The sequence below is a fragment of the Gadus chalcogrammus genome, chromosome 7 (assembly GCF_026213295.1).
Source record: "Gadus chalcogrammus isolate NIFS_2021 chromosome 7, NIFS_Gcha_1.0, whole genome shotgun sequence".
Taxonomy (NCBI): domain Eukaryota; kingdom Metazoa; phylum Chordata; class Actinopteri; order Gadiformes; family Gadidae; genus Gadus; species Gadus chalcogrammus.
Genome location: NC_079418.1, coordinates 2,270,887 through 2,295,945, shown reverse-complemented (window position 1 = coordinate 2,295,945; position 25,059 = coordinate 2,270,887). Strand labels below are relative to the sequence as shown.

The window sequence follows — 25,059 nt, the reverse complement described above, 5'->3', positions numbered from 1 at the left end:
ACAATTTCGGTTTGATAAATAAGAAACGTTTCTTAATATTAAAAATTATATTAATAATAATAATCCATCCTTTATAATAGGAAGAGTTAATCTATCTCACGACAGTTTGTGGTTATTCCCTTTAACAAATGAATTCTAAGAATGATTGGTCTCATTGTCCACAGTTATCAGCGTTGTCCTCATCTCGATTCCTTTCGTCTGGAACCATCATTCCTTCATTAATTCAATCATCTGTATTAGATTTGTTCCCGTTTTACATTTGTTCCTGTCAGGTTTAGTAGGGTTTATAAAAGAGTCACAGTCCTAACACTCTCCCTCCCACTCTTAATCAACATAACTTTATTTATGATGCCTAGCAACGGTACCCATGCTACATATAGTGTCCAACGACAACGCTGAGGCACAGAGAAAGACACTAGCAGCTATTAAAGCCTTTATAGTGTGCAGTTCATCTACCAGCTATTAAAGCCTCATAGTGTGCAGTTCATCTACCAGCTATTAAAGCCTTCATAGTGTGCATGCGCATGTGTGTGTGTGTGTGTGTGTGTGTGTGTGTGTGTGTGTGTGTGTGTGTGTGTGTGTGTGTGTGTGTGTGTGTGTGTGTGTGTGTGCAGGCCTGTGAAACAACCAAGAATATCCACACAACCCGGGTCACATCCTGTCTGAATATATAACAACATCCTGTGTGTGTCTGTGTGTACCGCTCTGTTGACAAGCAGCTGAATGATGCTGTTGTTTCCAACCCCCCCCCCCCCCCCCCCCTCTCTCTCTCTCTCTCCCTCCCTCCCTCCCTACCTCCCTCCCTCTGGGCGGTCTGAGGCGAGGTCTCGTTCGCCCTGCTCTCCCTCCCCACTCCCCCCGGAGAGTCGACCAGCAGGGAGTCACAAACCGGACCGCCGACCTCCTGAGGAGATCCGCCATCGCCACGACAACCCTGGACCCTAACCCTGTTCCCAGGACGACCCACCATGCAGCGCTAGGCAGTGGAGTCTGGACCGCACCGATAACCACAGGCAGGGGAGCCTCCTCCTCCTCCTCCTCCTCCTCCTCCTCCTCCTCCTCCTCCTCATGATGAAGCCCAGCGATGCGCGCCTCCTGGAGCTGCTGGGCACCCTGCTCTCCATCGCGGCCTGGCTGCTCAGCATGGCCACCACCTTCACCTCCACCTGGCTGACCCTCTCCACCGAGCTGCTGCCCAGCGAGAGCTACCAGCTGGGGCTGTGGGAGACGTGCGTGGTGCAGGACCTCGGGGTGCAGGAGTGCCGCCCCTACGACAGCCTGCTGGGGCTGCCCCCCGACATCAAGCTGGCCCGCATCCTGATGTGCGTGGCTCTGGGCACGGGCCTGCTGGGAGCCCTGCTGGCCGTCCCCGGGACCCACGCCGTGACGGCCTGCGACCCCCGCCTGGAGGACCCGGAGGTGAAGAGGGTGATGAAGAGGGTGGGCGGCGCGCTGTGCCTGGCCACGGGGGTGCTGGGTCTGCTGCCCGTGTCCCACGTGGCCCACCTCACCGTGGTGCGCTTCTTCGACCCCGGGGTGCCCGCGCTGGTCCCGCGCTGGGAGTTCGGCAGCGCTCTGTTTCTGGGCTGGACGGCGGGGGTGGTGCACCTGGCCGCGGGGGGGCTGCTGCTGGCCTCCGCCCGCCGGGGCCGCCCGGGCCCCCGAGACACACCCATCCCTCTGGCCGGGGTGCGGTCGCAGGACAGGGGGCCCCGGACGAGAGACGAGTCTGTTTGAGGACGGGTGGGGTCGCCTCTTCACGGGACGGGGGGGCCCAGGACTAGGGATGAATATGTCACGGAGGGAAGGGCTGCTCCCCAGGTCGTCGCCGTGAGGAGAGAGTTAGTAGCCCCAGGTACTGTGCCATACTGCTGCTTTGAGGGTCGCAGGTTCAATCAGAGGACGGGAGGCAGCAAAGACATCTGGGAGACATCTGAGAGACATCTCAGATGTCTTAAAGACATCTGAGAGACACCTTAAAGACATCTCAGAGACATCTGAGGGACATCTGAAAGACATCTCAGACATCTCAGAGACATCTCAGACATCATTAAGACATCTTAGAAACATCAGAGAGATCTCAGACATCTTAAAGACATCTCAGAGACACCTTAAAGACACCTCAAAGCTATCTGGAAGACATCTCAGACATATCAGAGACGCCTTAAAGACACCTCAAAGCTATCTGAAAGACATCTTAAAGATCTCAGAGATCTCGGACTCATCAACGGGACGATGGAGGGAAGGGATTAAGGTGATGTCTACCTGCGTTTGTAGCTTTTATAAGGTTGTGCTATATTGAGTCCATGTGCAATAAGTTACTTAATATAAGTTAATAAGTTAAGGATGAGGTGAAATGTACATTTCATTGGATTTCAAAATTTGAGGTTTAATTGTTTAAAACACAACTGCACATAGTTGGTGTCTGAAGAGATATCCTGCGTAGACTTTAAAACAGGAATAATGCTATGCAGTATTTATCTGAATCTTGCAAAAAAACATATTTAGTGCTCACAGTTATGTATTTCTCATTATGTTAGGATCATATATATTTATTGTTGTACAGCCTTGAACATAATGATAGATAATATATATATATATATGAATATATGAAACATAAATCATGAAAGGCTCATGATTTGAGGAGTCATTGTTTAATCGACCACAATGTCATAGACGTCAACATAAAACAGTTGGTGAATATATTATATTTAATGATGATATTTCAATCAGATGCCAGAGGTTATAGTTGAATGTACTGTACCATAATATATAATTTATCAGAAACCTTGAATGTCATTTAGCAAACAAATGTAAAACATGCTGATAATTTCATTAATAAATGTCAAAGTATATATTGTATTTGTTGTGATCAAGGGTTTTACATTAATTTATTTAGAATTTAATTCCAATATTGAAATCATTCTAAATCTAACCTGATATCCTTCAGGATAGCATTATGGATTATGAACACAAGTACGTTTGTGTTTTTCAGACCGTTTTTATAATAGTTGATCTAGTAAATCGAGTCAAACTGGAACAATGTAACATCAACATAAACATGGAAGAGATCGATTTCTCTCAAAAAATTAAGAAATAATTTGTTTCTCTCCGAGTTCACATTTGTGGAGAAAGATGACCTGTCCATCAATTCCCTGGTCTCCACAATGACAAAAACATATAAAACACAATGCAAGGCAGAACCACATAAAAAACGACAAACATGAACTGTGATCTGCAGGTAACTGCTGATAAGAGAGTTCGGCATTCATAAACAGACCAGATCAGCCTACCAGGAGTAGTCCCTGTGTAGCACGACTGTCATACTGATTATACAAGAGCAGTCCTACGATTAACAAAGACAAACACCTTTTTTATAACGATTGCCCCCACAGCTTCACGGTATTATCTGGTCAACAGGCCTGAGAAACGTCCAGGTGTGCCGACCAGTACTCTGCATAGCCTCGACCCCCCCCCCCCCCACCCTCTTAAGCACTACCCACCACCACTAAAAACAGTACTTAGTTGTGTAGCGTCTTATCCTATCTGTGTTGTATACAGGAATGGGTTAACCTAGTGATTGTTAGTGCTTGGCACTTGGTTCTTTAAACATCCTTACTGTACCCACAGAGATACATCGTTGTTTCTCTTCTTCTGACTAATGTTCTTATTGTGAGTCCCTCTGGGTAAAAGCATCTGGTAAACACCCTAAATCTAAATGTTAATGTACATCATGTTTAAATTTTAATGTCCATCATGTTTAAACGTTAATGTCCATAATGTTTACACGTTAATGTCCATCATGTTTACACGTTAATGTCCATCATGTTTACACGTTAATGTCCATAATGTTTACACGTTAATGTCCATCATGTTTCCTGATCGATGACACTCACCCCCCCCACCTTGTTGGTGGTGAAAGCCTCCATTGTGGCCCTCACTACAATGCGGTCATTATGTCTCCGTGGGGGCTCTCTATCAGCGGCCAGCGGGGGTCCACATCAGAGGCCCCGGGGCCCATTGTATGCTAAGCAGCAACTGGGGAGGGGGGGGGCATGTGACTTCCATGCGGAGACAGAACATTCTGTTAGCCAAACAAGGAAGCTAATCATAGCCCGCGGCGCGGCGGCAGCGGCGGCTGAACCCGGAGGGGCCGGGCGGGCCCCTGGGGGCTCCGTCACCCGGGGGGGGGGGGCAGGAGGGAGGTATGCGGTATGGCTCGGTGGCGCTGAGAAGAGGAGGGTCTCTGATTTAAGATAGCAAGGCTAAGGTGGGAGGCGAGCAGGACAACGATGTACTGTGAACACATGAATTCACCCATTCATCTGATCATCTGACCCTCATTAACCGCTCATAGGGTGGATAGAATGTGATATAGGATGAGGTCTCACAGGTCTCCATCTATCACTGAGACCTTCGGGCTTCCCTGAGGTAGGTGGAACTCTGTCCGTATTCTCTCCGAAACAAAGGACTGCATTAAAAGGTTTGCATTCACGCCTTTAGCTTCGGTTAGACTCAAGACACACTCGAGTTCAGAGTTCCCCTGGACTCAGCACAGCCGCCCCTCTCACCCCAAATGTAAATGTTAAGAATAAAGACCTGGAGCCAGCAGCCCTCTGAGGGAACGTCATCATTTAAGTGTCTCAGAGGCGTTGGTGAGGCTCAAAGCCAGCGTGGTCATATTTAAGTTAAGTGTCTTGAGAACCACCAAAGTTAAGTTAAGTGTCTTGGGCACCTCCATAGTTAAGTTAAGTGTCTTGGGCACCTCCATAGTTAAGTTAAGTGTCTTGGGAACCACCTTATTTAAGTTAAGTGTCTTGGGAACCACCTTAGTTAAGTTAAGTGTCTTGGGCACCTCCATAGTTAAGTGTCTTGGGCACCTCCATAGTTAAGTTAAGTGCCTTGGGTACCATCTTATAAGTTAAGTGTCTTGGGCACCTCCATAGTTAAGTTAAGTGTCTTGGGAACCACCTTATTTAAGCTAAGTGCCTTGGGCACCACCTGAGTTAAGTTAAGTGTCTCAGAGTTGTTCGTGAGGCTCAAAGCCGGCGTTGTCTTATTTAAGTTAAGTGTCTTGGAAACCACCTTATTTAAGTTAAGTGTCTTGGGAACCACCTTAGTCAAGGTAAGTGCCTTGGGAACCACCTTAGTTAAGTTAAGTGTCTTTGGAACCCCCTTAGTTAAGTTAAGTGTCTCAGAGGCGTGTGTGAGGCTCAAAGCCGGCGTTGTCTTTCCCTGTGGCGGCGCTGAACCCCCTCAGACGGAGGGTGTCTAGCCCCGCCTCCAACAGGGCGCCGCCTCGAGGTCCCGCCGTGGGGCCCGCGGGGGCCGGGGGGGGCCGATAGCAGAGGAACATGATGCCGCTGATCAGCATCAGCACCGCGGCCGCCGTCGCCACGATGACCCCCACCCCGGGGCTCTGCCGGACGGGCTTGGTCGGCAGGTGGAACTCGAGGGGGAAGGCGATGGTTTGGTTCCCCAGCATGGAGTGCAGGTTCCAGGCCAGGGGCCCCAGGGACAGCAGGGCCGACAGCGCGCAGAGCCACCCTGCCCAGAGGAAGGCCCGGGCCCCGCCCCAGCCCCGCCCGACGTAGACCCCCCTCAGGGCGGCCACGGCGGCGGCGTTGCCCCCCAGCCCAACCGCCAGGCCCAGCGGGACCACCACCTGCACCGCCGTGATCTCATCGGGCAGGAAGTCCTCGGCCACGCCCATCCCACGGCAGAACATGACCCTCAGCCCGGGGCTGACGAGCACATGGCTGTGGAAGCAGGTCCGCCACACGCCCACCGCGGCCACGCCCGACGTGACGACGCTGCGGTCCTCCACGTGCCACGCCCTCCACTCCACCACGCCCAGAGAGGCCACGCCCAGCGTCCAGCTCACCAGGCTGAGGCACAACGCCGCCAGCTGGGCGTGGACCGGGGGCTGCATCAGGACAGGGGCGCGGGGCGGCCTGCGGTCATGGTCTACAGGGGGTCTGCTTTGTATGAAGCCTCCGTCTCCTCCCCCTTCTTCTCCGTCTCCACCTCGTCTCTCCTCCACAGCTGCTCACTTGATAAAAGACCAGAAAAACAAGCTTACCTTTGACTTGGATAACACTTAGTAACACTTACACTTAAAACCTACCAGTAAAATCACTTCAAAACGTTCAAGTTAAGTCATTTCAACGCATTACAGTCAAATATTTTCAAAACGTTCCAGTTAAATAATTTGAAAACGTTAGTTAAATCATTTAAAAACTTTACAGTTTAATAATTTCAAAACTTTACAGTTCAATCATTTCAAAACGTTACAGTTGAATCACTTCAAAACGTTAGTTAAATCATTTCAAAACGTTACAGTCAAATCATTTCAAAACATTAGTTAAATAATTTAAAAACGTTACTTACATTTTTTAAAAACGTTAGTTAAATAATCTCAAAACGTTACAGTCAAATCATTTCCAAACGTTAAAGTAAAATAATACCAAAACGAACAGTAACTGCTCCTACCTTGATGGTCTGTCCAGAGTTGATAACTGGTGTAGAGCTGGATATGTCTGGTCCGATGTGGTGATGATGGTCTTACTCGTCTGATATTAACGAGCCCAGTAGAAACAGAAGTCTGGGTTCACTTCCTCCTGTACGGTAAATATATACTGGGCTCATCCTAGTCCTGTAAATCATTCACCAATTGACCTACTGGGACTGGAGAGGGACGGGCAACAATAAAAACACCAGGTAGATAACATAAAACACTGTGACGCCGTCTACGACTCTGAGAGGTCATCCACCTTACGTTTAACACACTGAGGCTGAACGGATGAGGATTGTGAATTATTTATCAGAAAATAAGTTTCACATTAAAGTATCAAGGTGTGTGTGTGTGTGTGTGTGTGTGTGTGTGCGCGTGTGAAACCGCCGACAAACATGTGATTTTTACAATGCACTGTTTCCTGTTCTTCCACGCCCTCTTAAGTTCAGCAGGTCAGAGTCATGATTCTGAGGAACACTTCCCTATATATTTGTATGTATCTAGGTATTCAGAGGACTCAATTTTAATCAGTGAGACCTCAAATACATTACAAATGCTTTTCCATTTGTGAAGTGACAAAAATGAAATTACTGTAATTATTATTTTTTTTTATTAAACGAATATGTTTTTTCACTAAATGCAGAGATGTTTTGACAGAGACAGGGCCGCGATCTTTACAGATGTGGTGCTCTGTTTCATGTATGTTACCCCTGCGAACACAAATGTATTTGAACGTTTTAACTTTTATAATGCTCCATTGATGCCACCTATTGGCGGAAGTTGTTAATGCTGGTTTCAAGCTGCAGGTGCTCTTTATGCTACTTCTCTATCTACAGGTTGGCCTTGGAAAATATCGTTGTTCTATTTCGATGTCGAAGACGAGGACCTTAGCGAGGTGGACGACGTCGCCTCCATTGACGACGTCTTTGCGGACTCCGTGTCCGGGTTCTCCCGCTCCAGGGCTTCCACCTCCACGGTCGTCCCCAGGGAGAAGCCACGCCGGACGGCCGAATTATTCAGGGAGATCATGGGCGAGGCGGCGGCCATCAAGGGCATCCCTATGCCAGCCCCGCCTCTCACCCCCATGTCGGATGACATGCTGGTTTTTCACTGCTGCGGGTGGAGACCCTTCTACCCTGAAGGCCCAGTTGAAGGCTTTCACTGACTTCACTAACGTGGAGGGGTGGGCTGATACTCAGGCGAGGGAGATCCCTCGCCTGGAGCCTCCCCTGGCAGCGCTTCTCTGTCCGGGCGCCGGATGGCGTCCTGACGAGAAGCCGCTGCCCCCCGACCGGCTTCAGAAGCAGATTGTCGGCCTGACGGACAGTGTTCATCTGTGCCTCACAATCTGCGGCGGCGGTCAACAACCTCGCCCTGCTCTCCTCTGCCCTGGTCTCCTTGTCGGCTGGCAGGGAGGCTTACGGCCCGGAGGAAGCCGCAAGGTGGCTGGCAGGCTTCCCGGTTCCCGGGTCTGCACGCTGTGGTGACAGCTAGCGGGCCTAGCTGGACAACTCGTTGCTCGTCCAACGGGCACGAGTGCAGCGCTTATTGTTATCGGTTTTCAATGTTGAAAGGATAATACTTATCCTTTCAACATACTTTTTTTTATTATTCTTATTAATATTATATACTAGTACACTCCCCCCGCGCCATTGCTTAGTGAATCGATGGTATCTGTAGACGCCGCGAGTCAAACGGACAACATCGATTACATCACCGTTCCTCACATACATCGATTAAGAGTCGAACAAGGTGGATTCTGATCGATTGTCTCACCAGGAGGTCCTGGTCCTACGTGGTCCACTGAGGACCACCCTCTGGTCTAAGTATCATACTGGGAACACTGGTGTGACTGGTTTTATTATTAAAAATTAAAACAAAAAGTCTGCATCAACAATAGGAGGATATAATTACGGAATCATTTATAGATATAAATAAATAAATACATAGATATATATAGTTATCGTTCTCAATGTAGAAAGGATAATACTTTAACAGCAGGAAAACTTCTAGGTAATCAATAATACTATTGGAATAATAATAATCTCCTAAAGTCGTTCTTCGTCAGCAAAACAAAAACAATCTGTAGGCTACAATAAATTACCACCCACACACACACACACACACACACACACACACACACACACACACACACACACACACACACACACACACACACACACACACACACACACAGGGGCCCCAGGCGTGGGGCCCCTCTGTCCATGAGGCAGGCCAGCTGCTGGGTCCCGGTCCCGGTCCTGTTCCTAGACCCAGCGGGGCCCCGGGTCTAGGGCCCCCAGGAGGGGCCTCTGGTCGGGGGGCAGGCTGTCCATGAGGCAGGCCAGCTGCTCTGCGCCCAGCTTCAGCCGGTCGTCCAGCAGGCGCCGCTCGGTGGCGAGGGCCCCCTTCATGCGGACGTGGTGCCGGTAGTCCTCAAGGGCCCCGGGGTCCAGCCGGGCCTCCATCACCCGGCTCACCACGCACTCCCGCCGGTCCAGGTTGGCCTTCAGCTCCAGGGCGTCGGCGTGCTGACGGAGGAGCAGCAGACGCTTCTCCTCCAGGGTCCTCTGAGAGACAGACAGGCAGAGAGAGAGACAGGTAGTCAGAGAGAGACAGACAGGTAGTCAGACAGGTAGTCAGAGAGAGAGACAGACAGGTAGTTAGAGAGAGAGAGACAGTCAGACAGAGAGACAGGTAGTCAGACAGACAGACAGACAGGTAGTTAGAGAGAGAGACAGTCAGATAGACAGACAGGTAGTTAGAGAGAGAGACAGACAGGTAGTTAGAGAGAGAGAGACAGTCAGACAGAGTTGACAGGTAGTCAGAGAGAGAGACAGACAGGTAGTTCGAGAGAGAGAGACAGACAGCTAGTTAGAGAGAGAGACAGTCAGACAGACAGGTAGTCAGAGAGAGAGACAGACAGACAGGTAGTTAGAGAGATAGAGACAGACAGGCAGTAGGGCTGCACGATTATTGCCAAAATGATTATCACGATTATTTTGATCAATATTGATATCACGATTATTTACCACGATTATTCATTGAAAAAATAATCTTTCGAATTTCTACCACCCCCTTGTGGTATAAGCCACACACTGTGTCCAGGGGCAAATTGCCGCCTCTCTCTTAAAGAGAGAGAGACAGTCAGACAGAGAGACAGGTAGTCAGAGAGACAGACAGGTAGTTAGAGAGAGACAGACAGGTAGTTAGGGAGAGAGACAGGTAGTCGGAGAGAGAGACAGACAGGTAGTTAGAGAGAGAGACAGACAGCTAGTTAGAGAGAGAGACAGTCAGACAGGTAGTTAGAGAGAGACAGACAGACAGGTAGTCAGAGAGAGAGACAGTCAGACAGACAGACAGGTAGTCAGAGAGACAGACAGGTAGTCAGAGAGAGAGAGAGAGAGAGACAGACAGACGGACAGACAGGTAGTTAGAGAGAGACAGACAGGTAGTTAGAGAGAGAGACAGTCAATCAGACAGACAGTTAATTAGAGTGAGAGACAGTCAGACAGACAGGTAGTCAGAGAGAGACAGTCAGACAGACACACAGGTAGTCAGAGAGAGAGAGAGAGAGAGAGACAGACAGGTAGTCAGAGAGAGAGAGACAGTCAGACAGACAGGTAGTTAGAGAGAGAGACAGTCAATCAGACAGACAGTTAATTAGAGTGAGAGACAGTCAGACAGACAGGTAGTCAGAGAGAGACAGTCAGACAGACACACAGGTAGTCAGAGAGAGAGAGAGAGAGACAGACAGGTAGTCAGAGAGAGAGAGACAGTCAGACAGACAGGTAGTTAGAGAGAGACAGACAGGTAGTTAGAGAGAGAGACAGACAGGTAGACAGGTAGTTAGAGAGAAAGAGACAGACAGGTAGTTAGAGAGAGAGACAGCCAGACAGACAGGTAGTCAGAGAGAGAGACAGTCAGACAGATAGATAGGTAGTCAGAGAGAGAGACAGACAGGTAGTCAGAGAGAGAGAGACAGTCAGACAGACAGAGAGGTAGTTAGAGAGAGAGAGACAGACAGGTAGTTAGAGAGAGAGACAGACAGACAAACAGGTAGTTAGAGAGAGAGACAGACAGGTAGTTAGAGAGAGAGACAGTCAGACAGACAGGTAGTCAGAGAGAGAGACACCGCGTCCGCGTGCTGACGGAGGAGGAGGGTCCTCTTGGAGGAGACAGACAGACAGACAGACAGACAGACAGACAGACAGACGGGTCCTCACCCTCTCCCCCGTGTCGGGGGCTCCCTCCCCGGCGGCCCCCAGGGCGATCTCGGTGCGGGCCAGCCGGCCGGCCAGCGACAGCAGCAGGCTGACCACCTTGTCCAGGTCGCCCACGAACATGCGGAACTTGTCGAGCTGGTGGGGGGGGCAGAGCCGCTGGACCCCCGCCTCCACCTCCCGACCCAGGGCCTCGTTCTGCTGCAGCTCCTCCTGGAGGCCCAGACGCGCCTCCCGCAGCACCGACAGCTTCTGGGCCAGGCTGAGGATCAGCGCCCTCTAGAGGAGAGGAGGAGGAACAACAAGACGCTACGTCAGTGACCAGTGCCCTCTGGGGGTGGGGAGGAGGAACAACAAGACGCTACGTAAGTGACCAGCGCCCTCTAGAGGAGAGGAGGAGGAACAACAAGACGCTACGTCAGTGACCAGCGCCCTCTGGGGGAGAGGAGGAGGAACAACAAGACGCTAGGTCAGTGACCAGCGCCCTCTGGGGGAGAGGAGGAGGAACAACAAGACGCTACCTCAGTGACCAGCGCCCTCTGGGGGAGAGGAGGAGGAACAACAAGACGCTACGTCAGTGACCAGCGCCCTCTACAGGAGGAGAGGAGGAGAGGAGGAGAGGAGGAGGAGGAGGTGGTAAGGAGACCCAGCAGAGGGGGGTGCTGCCTTCCTCCTCGTCCCAGGCTTCAGATCACTGACACTGGGTGCAGAACTAACCTCTGTCCCTGTCGCCGTAGAACCTGTTTTATTAGGGCTCCCCTATTGTTTCTGTAACGTTTATACCTTTGATTTTCAGGTATGGTAACCAATAACCCCCACTACCCATAAACCCAAATGTGTGGTACTGCACCCAAAGGTGGCGCTATTGTAAAAAATCATGAATTAGGCTTATTTCTCCTCACCAGATTGACCTGGCATCAAAATTCTTTCTGAATATTAATCTCTAGAATCAGATGCATTTATAAAAGTTATTCCACTTATAAACCTCGGGGCATAAGACCCAAACCATCTTGGGTCTTATGCCCTAAAAATATTTACTTTTCCCACAATTTCATATTAAAGCTAAATATGCAAAAAAGATTCACAGGCTACAAAAATTATCTAAAATTCACCAAAATCGCCACATGAAATCTTTAGACCAAGCTTCACAAAAATCATCGAACAGAAATTGTTTTATTTAATTCCATTTCAGAAATATTGGACAATAAAGTTGGAGCAGTTAGCCCATTTTTCTTATATGACCATTTTGTAATTGTGTAAACAAATACGACTATTATTAGGTGGATACCAATACCCCCCACAAATACCCCCCCAAAGGTGGCGCTATTTAAAAGAATTATGAACTAGCCTTATTTCTCCTTACTAGATTGACCTGGACTCAAAATTCTTTCATCATATTAATCTCTTAAATCAGATGCATCTTTTTCAACCTGGTCTTCTGCTCTAAAAGTGTTTACTTTTCCCACAATTTCATATAAAAAGCCAAACGTCCACACTCTCATCCTATTGTGCCTATATGACCATTTTGTTATTGTATAACTACCATACGGCTATTATTAGGTGGATATCATTAACAGTGCAAATTCTCAGATCTGTACTCTTTTAAGAAAGCCCTTAATTCTTGATGTTGTGTGCTTATCAATCGACATTTTTACCATGTGAATGAGGCTTAATGCAGTTTGTGAATGTCAGTTGCTAAACGGGATAATGCTGTGTACTGGTGATCCATAGGTTGAGAGTTTGAAGCCTGATTAGAGCATTATGAACAAGCTGAACATGACATTCTGTCATTACCACTCATTTAAGAAACATAGCATTGAACAGCACCTGAAATTCATCAGTTAATCAACATTCCGGCTCATTAGTTTCCAAGAATCTGACTGCCAAGACACAGTATGGCACTAAGGGGAACTTCTTCATTAACCATTTTTCCTTCATAATTAACTCTGTCATATTTATATTTCTTCCGTTAGTGTTCTTGTCTACAAATGTTTAATTTCCCCAGACAGAATTTCAAAAAAAATTCAGGTATATGCTTTGAGGAAAGCCCTTAATTCACTTGAGAAATGTCTGCTTTGAGTTTTCTGGATGTTGTGTGCTTATCAATAGACATTTTGACCATGTGTATGACCCGGGGATTCCACCGGACCCGATACGGCAGCGTTATGAAGAGAAAAAACACAAATTCAAACTCTTCCATCTTACACCTCAAACCATCAGCCAGAACGAATAGTCTCGTCGTCCATCGTTGGACGCACAGTAATATTCTCGAAGATGTCGTGTAGTTCGTCATAATTAGAAGCAACCGTATTCACTACTCGGGAGGAGAAGTTCCAGCGAGTCGGAGCGTTCCGGGGCAGCCGAGCGCACCTGAATTCCTCGAGTAAAGCTATCCTCTTGCTTGACTTGGAGAAAAAAGAAGTGAAGCCACCCAAGTGAGCAAAGAAGTACTTTGCTTGGGGAATGGCCTTAACAACCTGACTTAAAACTAGGTTTAAGCGATGTGCATAGCAGTGGACAAATGTTGCACAGGGAGCCACTTCTCTCACCTTAGCCTGCAGGCCATTCAAGTGCGAGGCCATGACCGCGGCACCATCATACGTTTGGGCGACAAGTTTATCCTTGAAATTGAAACCTGACAACTCAGCCTGCACAAATTCGAACAATGACTGAGCATCTCGACCATCGGACACATCAAAAAAGCCTAAGAAGCGTTCCTGAATGGTACCATAGTCATCAACATAGCGCAAGATGACTGACAGCTGTGAATGACAGCTTATGTCTGTGGTCTCGTCGATTTGCCAAGAAAAAAATGCTGTCCTGTTTTAATCGAACTGTGAATGGCTGCGATTAAATCGTTTTGGATTGTTTTTGACGTGCCTGTGAAGACAGTCGAGCTTTCCATATGTTCTGCCAGAACGCGGTCATACTGAGCAATCACCTCCACAAGCTCCCTGCAATTTCCCTTGTTGTTAGAATTTTCCCCTTCGTCATGCCCCCTAAATGACAACTCTTGCATGCCCAGGTAAGCTGTTGCATCTAACAGACGTTTCACCACCTCCCTATTGCCACGCACTTTAGCATTGTGCTGTTGGATTTGCAGCCGCACACCCTCATCTACAACCTGATCTATAGGCATGGTGCCTAGCAAGGAAAGTCGGATAGCAGCACCAACGTGATCTTGGCACTTGTCGTGGCGTTTGGTTGCCCTATCAAGATTTTTCACATCAGTGAAACCATGAACAGCCCACGTTGGAGATTTGCTATTATTCATAAGCAAACAAGGCCAGCAATAAAGTCGATTGCTTGTAATGCTACCAGTAAGCCATGCGTACCTAGCAAACCATGTAGCACTCACAACACTGACGTTGCCATTACTTCTGGTGACCTTGATTTTGGGAAGTGGTCTACCTCTTTCTTTGGTCGCTCGCTAACTTAGCACTGTAACTGAATGAATGGAATGCTTTTTGTAATAAGACGTTAACAATGTCCTCCGTTTCCAATGTTTCCATTGTGCATTTAGGATCTCGCTATCGCAGATTTCACTTGCTCTGCGTCTCTTAGTCTGAGCACCGCGGCAATGCAGACCGAGTTTGTTATCGACAGCGTTGCCAGATTGGCCAGATTTCCCGCCCAATGATAGTTTTTCCAGCCTAACATGGTTAAAAGTAGCCCAATTGGGTGGGAAATCTGACCAATCTGGCAACACTGCTCAACATCCAGGGATCCTGCTTATTGGTTCATAGCGCAGACAAATTGATTTTTGCGCGAATCAGACCCCTTAAGGTCCCACCCACTCAGAGGAGGATTTTCCTCCTCTCTGCCATTGAAACCCATGTTATCCACCGGCCGCCAGTACTTTCGGGGAAATGAATGGGAGTCAACGGAGGCTGAGGGAGGACGTTCCTCCCTGAAGTAATTGTCAATAGGCGATAGGGGGTGCTAATGTCCCTTTATCCAGGGAAACGAACATTATATATTCAAAGGCAATAAAGTAGTCATATTTAAGGGCATTAATTCATTACAATAGTCTGGGCAATCTACATTTTTCATTCTCAACAATGTTAGGGAGGATCTTCCTCCCTCTCCTCAATGGAGGAGCCTCCACTGATATATATATATAATGTATATAATATATAAAAAGTGAAATGTGATATATAACATTATATATAACAATTATATGTTATATTTATACATCTTCCATTAGTTTGTTCCTGACTTTTAATTTTGCTCGGACCCCGTTAATCACCGCTTGCGGTTATATTTGCTTTTATAACTTTTAGTTCACTTTTTAATCTTTATTTTATACACACCGTTTTGTTTTGCCTTACCTTTGCACAATTCAGAATTATTTTGCACCATTTAGAATTTATTGATTGTAAATTTTCTCTTATTGCACCGTGGGTCGGAAACCGACGCTATTTGCGTTCCTCTGTTTGTCTGTAACATAATCTGGAACAAACAACAAGGCTGACTTTGACTCTTTGACTATTGATTATTTTGTGATAAAAGGGACAGTCTTGAACCATGCTGTTGATGATATGATGTTATGATTTTATAATGTTATGATGTTATAATGTTTTAATGTTATAATGTTATGATGTCATGATGTTATGATGTTATAATGTTATGATGTTATAATGTTATGATGTTATGATGTTATAATGTTATGATGTTATAATGTTATGATGTTATAATGTTATAATAATGTTATAATGTTATGATCTTATAATGTTATGATGTAATGTTATGATGTTATGATGTTATAATGTTATGATGTTATAATGTTATGATATTATAATGTTATGATGTAATGTTATGATGTTATAATGTTATGATGTTATGATGTTATAATGTTATGATGTTATGATGTTGTATTGTTATGATGTTATAATGTTATGATGTTATGATGTTATAATGTTATGATGTTATAATGTTATGATGTTATAATGTTATAATAATGTTATAATGTTATGATCTTATAATGTTATGATGTTATGATGTAATGTTATGATGTTATGATGTTATAATGTTATGATGTTATAATGTTATGATATTATAATGTTATGATGTTATGATGTAATGTTATGATGTTATAATGTTATGATGTTATAATGTTATGATGTTGTATTGTTATAATGTTATGATGTTATGATGTTATAATGTTATGATGTTATGATGTTGTATTGTTATGATGTTATAATGTTATGATGTTATGATGTTATGATGTTATAATATTATGATGTTATGATGCTATGATGTTATGATGTTATGATGCTGTCCCACTCACCTTCTTGAGGACCAGGTCCTGCTGGTCCGGCTCCTCCCCCTGCTCCTCCGGCTCCTCCTCCAGGAGTAGGTCCTTCATCCTGATGAGGAGTTCTGCCTTGGGGGCCGAGGTGCTGTAGTAGGAGGAGCTGGGGACCAGGGGCCCGGGGGGGTCCTCGGCGGCCGGCCGGGGCCCCACGGGGCCCCTGCGGCGCTGGTCCCTGGGGGGCCCCTCCTGGGGGAACAACCCCTCCATCAGGTCCATGGTGGTCCGCATCCCGCGCCGGTCCAGGACCTCAGCCAGGGCCCGGTCCCGAACCCCGATGGCCTGGCACAGCCGCTCCCGCTGGGCCTCCTCCTCCTCCCCTCCCCCTCCTCCATCACCTCCTCCACCTCCTTCACCTTCACCTCCTCCTCCATCACCTCCATCACCTCCTTCACCACCTCCTCCTCCTTCACCTTCACCTCCCTCTCCTCCTCCTCCTCCTCCTCCTCCTTCACCATCACCACCACCTCCTTCACCATCACCACCACCTCCTCCTCCTTCACCTCCTCTAGGGCAGACCACCAGAGCCCCCGTCTGGGTGGGGGTGGGCTGGACCAAGGTTGGAGGTGAAGGAGGGCGGGTGTATACGCTGAAGAGGGAGGAGGAGGATGCGGGGGAGGGGAGGGGTGGAGGGCCCAGGCTGGGTGGGGTCGGGGGACCAGGGAGGGGGTTGGAGGAGGAGGTGGTGGAGGTCTGCTGCTGGGGGGGGGGCAGGTAGGCCCGGCCCTCACGCTCCGAGCACTCTGATTGGACGATCCTCACGGGGGCCGTCCTGGTGGGGGGGCTGCCCTCACAGGGTCCCGCCTCCTCTCTAGGGGAGGGGTCAAAGGTGAAAGGTACTCAATACATCATGGAACAACAACAAGTATCTGACACATGGGGGGCTGACAGGGCCTGTAACCGTGGCAACAGGTGATGGAGCGTCAACAGGCAGGGCATCATGACAACAGAGTAAACCCATGAAGCTGAAGCCCCTCTGAGCAGCTCACCTGGGGGGGGGCTCCTCCAGGGGGGGGCGGGGGGGCAGGGGCGACGAGGGGGCGGGGCTGGGGGCGTGGTCGAGGGGGATGGGCGGGGCCTCTGGCTCTGAGGACTGCAGCGCTGCGGCGGCGCCCAGAGACCTGAAACCAGACACACACAGGAAGTCACACTGAGGACGACACACAGGAAGTCACACTCAGGACGACACACAGGAAGTCACACTCAGGACGACACACACACAGGAGTACACACACAGGAGTACCTGTAACTGTAACAGTCATTAAGGTTCCCTCGTTGCAGTCTAAAGGTTTAGCCAGACCAGCAGACTGACGCACGGCTTCTAAACGTCCACATTTAGCTCGGTTTCATTTCTAAACATTGGTCAACTCGGACCACCTCCCCGTCGAGGGCTTCGGTCCATTGTCTGACCGCAGGGTCAGAGGACAAGTCTGGGCCTAGAACGCACTGGTCTGGGACGGCTGGTCACCGAGTCTTAAAGTCAAACCCTCAACCTTCCCTCTCCCTGGAAACCTAACTACACAACGAGGCTCACAGAGACATTTCAAATACATCACCTAGAAACCACATTCCTCCCTCACAGTTCCCATGTCAGACTGACTGACTGGTGAACAGAGGTGTTTCCTTCAGGCCACATCGCTGACACACCACACTGGAATCCAGGCCGCACACCACAGTGAATATAAATCCTCTGCAGGATGAATCATGGGATTCATGTGACGCCGAACGTCTAAACCAAACACGAGGGAAACTGGCCGACTGTTCTCAGGTCAAACCCAAAGCCCTGCTGACCTTTCTGGTTTACGTCCGTAATCATCCTGTCGGTCCTACAATGACTCTACAGACTGAAACGGGGCGGTCTTGAACTTTAATCCATCCACTGAGGGCTCAGGTCCAGCCCAAAGGACTCAAACTATAAGGAGACTCTTCAAATATTGATGAGTCTCCATCAAACTCTCTGAGTGGTCCTCAGAGACTCTGCTGGTCTCTAAGGGGTCTCTAAGCGGTCTCTAAGGGGTCTAGAGAGATCCGGACTCACCCGTGGGGCCAGCTGCCTTGCGGGGCGTCGTGCAGTGTGGTCCCGGCCGGGTTCCCGGCGTCTCCCCAGGGACCAGAGCCCTTCTGGGGGAACAAGAGGAGATCAGCACGCGGACAGGACAGAGGGAAGCCTCATGGACCCCGAAGCGGTAACAGCCCGACTCACCGTGGACAAGCAGAGGTCCGCCGAGGGCGACGAGCGCGACCGCTCGTGGACGCAGGCGGCGGCGGCGTGGTCGGGCTGGGGATCCAGGATGTCCTCTGCGGACCGGTACCTCCCCTTGGCCGGGACCCCCGCCGGCCTCCTGGCGGAGGTCCAGGTGGCCTGGTACTCAGCGAAGGTCCCGAGCCTCTGGTCCCGGTCCCGCAGAGGCTGGTCCGGGACCCCGGGGTCCACGTCCCGGGACGCAGAGGTCCCCCGGTCCAGTCCCGGCCCGGGATCACCGCGGGGGTCTGCTGTGGACCCCCGCGGTCCGGTCTTGAGGAGGGGTCTGGCGAAGGCCGACCTCCTCCCGCCCCCCTCCACCCCGCGGGACTCCTCCCCCCGGCCAACCCGGTCCATCTTGTCCGGCTCGGAGAAGGAGTGCACCCTCCGGGGGGGCCGCCTCCGGCGCCCGACCCGGGCCGGCAGGGGGGGGGCCCTCCCATCGGGGCCCGGCGGCCCCAGGTCCCGCCTCTGGAAGGAGGTGGCCTGCAGCACGCGGGCCTGCGCCTCCTTCAGGTGGTCCTTGTAGGAGGAGGAGCAGGCGGAGGTGGTCCCCTGCCCCTCCTGCCCCTCCTGCCCACCCTCCTCCTCCTCCTCCTCCCCCCCCCCCTGCCCCTCACAGGTCAGGGGAGCGGCGCTGCGGCTCTTCAGCAGCTGGGCCCTCTTCGTCTGGACCTGCTGTCTCAGGGCGGTGGCATAGCGTTGCCCCCTGCGGACCGGCCTGGGGCCCCCCGTCCCGGAGCCGGGGAACCCCAGACCGGAGCCGGGGACCATCAGATTGGCCCCGGAAGGAGGGGCCCCCAGACCGGCCCCTATGCCGGGGGCCCCCAGACCGGAGCCGGGGACCCCTTTGCCGGCCCCGGAGTGAGGGGCCCCCAGACCGGCCCCGGAGCCGGGGGCCCCGAGGAACCGGGGGCCCCGGGGTTCACCTGAGGGGGTGCCGACGGAAGCTGCCTGCGGTTGCCTGGCGACCAGGCTCCCGGGCCTCCCCGTCTCCGTGGCGGGCGGGGCATTGCAGCCGGCGACAAGCGGGGCCCTCGGTAGCAGGGCGCGGCCCTCCTGGGCCAGGGAGTGCAGGAAGGGGGTCCCGGTCCGGGAGATGCGGCGGTCCTCCTGAGGGACCCAGGGGTCCGGGGTTCCGGGGTTTTTTGGGGGACCGACCTCCCCCTGACCTGAGGGGGGTCTGCGGTCCTGGGGGTCCAAGCAGGGGGTCTGGGACGGGGGCGGAGCCGAGCCGGGGTCTTTCCGGGGGTCTTCCACCGCCCCCCCCCTGGCCGGGGGGCCGCCGTACCGGACCGGGCCCCCGCTCCCCGAGACGGGGTCCAGCAAGGCCCCCAAAGCCGAGAGCGCGGCGGGGGCCCCGGGGGGCCGGCGGGCGTCGGCCGGGATGTCCTGCAGGCTGCGGTAGTAGCTCCCCACGCTCTGCGGCAACGAGGCCCGGGGGGGCCCCGGGCCCCGGGGGGGCAGGGGGGTCTCGTCGCTGTGGCCCCTGTGGTGCCGGGCCAGTAGGGCCGCGTAGGAGGGGCCCCCCTGACGCACGTCGGTGCTGGAGCTGGAGAAAAGCCGGCCTGGGGGGGGCAGGCGTCCGGGACGGGGGCCCGGGGCCACATCCGGGCGGAGGAGGTCCTTGGCCCCGGGGGGCCCCTCCTCCGGCCGGCCGCCGGGGCCCCGCCGGTGGGCGAGGGGCCCGTCGACGTAGGGGAACACCCTGGTGGCCGCGAAGCTGTCGTTGCGCTGCGGGGGGGCCAGCGGCAGGGGGGGGCCGCGGGGCCGGCTCCTCTCCGGGACCTGCCACAGGGGCCCTGCGCCCCCCCGGCCCCCCGGGACGGGCCCCCGGTCCTCGGCGCGGGGCCGCTCCCAGCCTCTGGTCCCCAGGGCCGGCTGCAGGTACCAGGGGGGGCGCTCCGCCGGGCCGGGGGCCCCCTCGCTGGGCGGGCCCTTGAAGAACATGTCCTCGGAACCGGGGCCCCGGCGGGGCGGGGGGAAGGCGTGGTCGGGCTCGGGGGGGCTGGAGGACCCCGAGAAGCAGCTGAAGCCGGAGTCCCTGGAGGGGGGCCACCCGGGGTCAGGGGCCCTGGAGGGGGGCCCCCCAGGCGGGGGGTCCAGGGCGTTTGGGGGCGGGGGGCCGGACTGGTAGGGGTCTCTAGGGCGGTCAGGTCTCTCCATGGAGGGGCAGCGCTGGCTTGTGGGGCCCCCGGGGCCCGGAACCTCTCTGGGCCTGTGGGGTCAGAGGGGGAGGTCAGAGGTCAGCATCCAGGGTTAATTACTGAAGAGTTAATCAGCCAGGCCTGTCAGTGATTGGTCAGTGACCGGTCGCTAAGGAGCAAATAAGGGTGGGTCACCCTACCTGGTCCCAACCAGACCCTCACCTGGTCCAACCAGACCCTCAACCAGACCCTCACCTGGTCCACCCAGACCCTCACCTGGTCCAACCAGACCCTCAACCAGACCCTCACCTGGTCCACCCAGACCCTCACCTGGTCTAACCAGACCCTCACCTGGTCCAACCAGACCCTCACCTGGTCCCAACCAGACCCTCACCTGGTCCCAACCAGACCCTCACCTGGTCCCAACCAGACCCTCACCTGGTCTCATGCAGGGGCTGCCAGACGGGGGGGGGGGGGCGCTTTGGGGTCGGGGGGGTCCTGGCTCAGCCTGGAGGTCTGCCAGGACGGGGTGTGGGAGGTGGCCTCATCCCTCCTGAGGAGTTAAGGACCACACACACATTCATTAAGGGTTGAGGACCACACACATTCATTAAGGGTTAAGGACCACACACATTCATTAAGGGTTAAGGACCACACACATTCATTAAGGGTTAAGGACCACACACATTCATTAAGGGTTAAGGACCACACACACATTCATTAAGGGTTAAGGACCACACACATTCATTAAGGGTTAAGGACCACACACACATTCATTAAGGGTTAAAGACCACACACATTCATTAAGGGTTAAGGACCACACACATTCATTAAGGGTTAAGGACCACACACATTCATTAAGGGTTAAGGACCACACCCATTCATTAAGGGTTAAGGATCACACACACATTCATTAAGGGTTAAGGACCACACACATTCATTAAGGGTTAAGGACCACAGACATTCATTAAGGGTTAAGGACCACACACATTCATTAAGGGTTAAGGACCACACACATTCATTAAGGGTTAAGGACCACACCCATTCATTAAGGGTTAAGGACCACACACATATTTATTAAGTGTGGCTGTGGGTTAAGTTATCTTTTAGTTAGTTGTCAGGTGTCACACTCCTTTACTAACCGATATCTTTAGCGAACACATTAACGTGATGCGTCCTGGGAGCAACACTTAATCAGACAATCTATTGTGTTTGAATCGATTGTATGTAATGAGGTCATGTGACTGAGCTGTCGTCACATGACTGGCAGTAGCAGAGAGCTGTTCTCTCGTTAGACATTTAAACTGGACCTACCCCTTGAAGCGATTCTTCCTGAGAGGCATGGAGAGAATAATAAGTATTTTAAAAAGATTCACAATGAGCGAGAGAAACAGAGACAGAGACAAAGAGAGACAGATACAGAGACAGAGAGACGGAGACAAAGAGAGAGAGAGATAGAGACAGAGACAGAGAGAGAGAGAGAGAGAGATAGAGCGAGAGAAAGACAGAGACAGAGAGACAGAGACAGAGACAGAGAGCGACAGAAAGACAGAGAGAGACAGAGAGACAGAGACAGAGAGATAGAGAGACAGAGACAAAGAGAGAGAGAGACAGAGAGAGAGAGAGACACACACATAGACAGAGAGAGAGAGATAAAAAGCTTAATCAGCTATGGTGGAGGAGTTAAGCTTATATTGCTAAACTAAACAAAACACTCATTAACTGACAACACAAGGGACCAACCAACACAACTCACCAGACAGTCAGAGTTATTCTCAGGTAGACACAGACCTGGATACTGGGAGGGCTGGGGAGTTGATACTGTTTAACTACAACTAGGCATCAACCAATCAGAGCACTCAGGGGACGGAGCACATCGTCCCCAGCACAGAGGTCGACGGTTCAAATCCCCATCCAGACGGTCCAACTGAGCTCCACACTACAGCTGCTAGCCACAACAAGCTAAGTGCTAACGTCAGGGTTTCTACGGCAACAAGACACAAGGAAACACCACAGGGAGGAGAGGTGGCTGATGGGTAGACTAGGGGTCATGTGACCTGCAGTCCCTCATGGACCTTCTAGAGGTGTCTTATGGGTAGGGAGGGAGTCATGTGACCTGCTGAGGTGTCTTATGGGTGGGGGGGGGGGGTCATGTGACCTGTGGTACCGTGGTCATGTGACCTGTACCTCATGGAGCTCCTCAGGATCTTGGTGAGGAAGCTGCGAGCGACGTGCACCTCGCTGTCTGAGGGCGCGGCGCACGCCGGAGAGGACGCTACGTCCACCATGATCACCTCCTCCTCCTCCTCCTCCCTGGGGGGGGGGGGGGGGGGGGGGGGGGGGGGAGACACAACGTTTCAGGCTTCAGGGATGGTGAGACTTAATCATCAGCACGAGGTATGTACCAGGAGGTAGAAATGTGCCAGCCAAGGGTAAGGGCAAAGGGTAAGGGCCAAGGGTAAGGGCCAAAGCTAAGGGCCAAAGCTAAGGGCCAAGGGTAAGGGCCAAAGCTAAGGGCCAAAGCTAAGGGCCGAGGGTAAGGGCCAAAGCTAAGGGCCAAAGGTAAGGGCCGAGGGTAAAGACCAAAGGTAAGGGCCAAGGGTAGGGGCAAAGGATAGGGGCCAAGGGTAAGGGCCGAGGGTAAGGGCCGAGGGTAATGGCCAAAGGTAAGGGCCGAGGGTAAGGGCCGAGGGTAAGGGCCAAAGGTAAGGGCCGAGGGTAAATGCCGAGGGTAAGGGCCGAGGATAAGGGCCGAGGGTAGGGGCCGAGGGTAAGGGCCGAGGGTAGGGGCCAAGGGTAAGGGCCGAAGGTAAAGGCCGAGGGTAGGGGCCGAGGGTAGGGGCCGAGGGTAAGGGCCCAGGGTAAGGGCCCAGGGTAAGGGCCGAGGGTAAGGGCCAAAGGTAAGGGCCAAAGGTAAGGGCCAAGGGTAGGGGCCGAGGGTAAGGGCCGAGGGTAAGGGCCGAGGGTAAGGGCCGAGGGTAAGGGCCGAGGGTAAGGGCCGAGGGTAGGGGCCGAGGGTAGGGGCCAGGGATGGAAATTAACACCCGCCACCCGCTGAATTGTGTCACTTCACCCGCCACTGTGGCGGGTAATACTTTCCAGTCAGGTCCGATCAAATTTGCATATCTCATACATTCGTTATATACGGCGCTGCACAGTTCCACAACCATTACTGTCAACATCCGGGCCCCTTCTTCCTCTACGCCTCTTTTGCTGAACTGCGACTGTCAATATCCGGGATAATATCGGTAACAGGGCTCTCAAGTCTCACGCGTTCGGCGTGAGACACACGCAATTCAACCCATGTACACGCTCACACTCCACACGGTAGGGTAACCAGACGTCCTCTTTTGCCCGGACATGCCCTCTTTTTGACACACTTTTAAAAAATGTGTGTCGGAATTTCAAAATCGTCCGGGATTTTATTAAAGCCTCATATATGTTCACATTGAATTTGAGTTGCGTTTCTCTGGGTCGTTCACAAACTAGTTAGGCTACGCCCTCCCCTACTCAGTTCTGTTCGCTTCGCATTGGTGGAAGTGAGTAGGGGGAGTGGTTAAGTAGAGCCTTCAGATGGACGGTTTGACCTACTCAGTTACCGTCGTGTTTTGTATTTATTATTTTACCATTATTGTTTTATAGGGACAAACATTAAAACATTTCTCCTACAGGGGATTGATAAAGTTCTATCTATTGAACAGAAAGAAACACTTGGTCATACTTTACACACTTTACCACAGCATTGGCCTACTGAATGCCACAGATATATTTTCAGCATTGGACTGAATGCCACACATATTTTCTTCTGAATATTAGTGTTAAGGGCATATAATGCTTACTATCATACGTTAGTTACCATGTCTGTGTGGACACATTTGTATGCAGTCACATGTAAATACAAAAAAACAAATGTTCCTATTGACTTATGATGGTGTAGCCATGCATGTTGTTTTATTATTAATATGTCAATTTGTTTTTTAATGAAAATACTTTGTAGAGATGAATTATCCCCAAACTTGTCATCGTAACACCAACTGATGTGTATGAAAAACACTTTTCTTATCTATTGTTACTATTATATTGTTTAAAATGTACGCATATATTAAAAAATATATAGCGTATAAAATGTGGCTGGTAAAAAAGATGAGTGGCTGGTAGATTTTTAAATCTACCTGCCACAGTGGCTGGTGGGCAAAAAAGTTAATTTCCATCTCTGGTAGGGGCCGAGGGTAAGGGCCGAGGGTAAAGGCCGAGGGTAAGGGCCAAAGCTAAGGGCCAAAGGTGTCCACACCTTCGTATTGCAACAACTGGGATTTCCACAACCATCTATCACCTTAATGCGGATCATGAACGAGGAAACGGTAACAACAAGCAAAACGGATTAAAAACAAACTATGAAATTATGAGCTGAACAGAACTGTCAGACCCACCCCCCATAGGAGGTCAGCCTCTCTGGTGAACACAGGATGACCTGGGAGCAGAACATTCCGCACAGCAGGAATGTGGACCAGTGGGCTGTGTGTGTGTGTGGGTGTGTTTATCAAGGGATGGGTACTTTCCATCTTCTTGTCAGATATCTTTGTTCGCCATCAGCCAGAGAGAGAGAGAGAGAGAGAGAG

General features: G+C 51.2%; 3 protein-coding genes across 4 annotated transcripts in view; 1 reads left to right on the top strand and 2 right to left on the bottom strand.

Annotated features, from left to right (window-relative positions):
* The first annotated feature begins 1,071 nt into the window (after positions 1–1,071).
* Positions 1,072–1,737, top strand: LOC130385445 (putative claudin-24). The gene has a single exon (XM_056593947.1). It carries the CDS (start codon positions 1,072–1,074, stop codon positions 1,735–1,737), a length of 666 nt encoding a protein of 221 aa, XP_056449922.1.
* Positions 1,738–3,493: 1,756 nt separating this feature from the next.
* Positions 3,494–6,797, bottom strand: LOC130385515 (claudin-34-like). 2 transcript variants are annotated; one of them, XM_056594035.1, is made up of 2 exons: positions 6,493–6,797; positions 3,494–6,052 (listed from the first exon to the last, which is right to left on the bottom strand). In XM_056594035.1, the coding sequence occupies exon 2, from the start codon at positions 5,930–5,932 to the stop codon at positions 5,195–5,197; it is 738 nt and encodes a 245-aa protein (XP_056450010.1). In that variant the 5' UTR covers positions 5,933–6,052; positions 6,493–6,797; the 3' UTR covers positions 3,494–5,194. The 2 variants fall into 2 exon arrangements, with proteins under 2 accessions (XP_056450010.1, XP_056450011.1); XM_056594036.1 differs by having other exon boundaries at positions 3,494–6,045.
* Positions 6,798–8,365: 1,568 nt separating this feature from the next.
* The window catches only part of LOC130385444 (protein Shroom2-like), a 35,955-nt gene continuing 19,261 nt past the window's right edge, over positions 8,366–25,059 (bottom strand). The window contains exons 4-11 of the mRNA XM_056593946.1: positions 20,919–20,993; positions 18,255–20,511; positions 18,090–18,172; positions 17,086–17,172; positions 16,783–16,862; positions 16,028–16,371; positions 10,741–11,016; positions 8,366–9,084 (exon numbers count right to left, since the gene is read on the bottom strand). Coding sequence (XP_056449921.1) covers positions 8,782–9,084; positions 10,741–11,016; positions 16,028–16,371; positions 16,783–16,862; positions 17,086–17,172; positions 18,090–18,172; positions 18,255–20,511; positions 20,919–20,993 — 3,505 coding nt within the window. The 3' untranslated portion in view covers positions 8,366–8,781. The remainder of the gene's footprint in view (positions 9,085–10,740; positions 11,017–16,027; positions 16,372–16,782; positions 16,863–17,085; positions 17,173–18,089; positions 18,173–18,254; positions 20,512–20,918; positions 20,994–25,059) is intronic.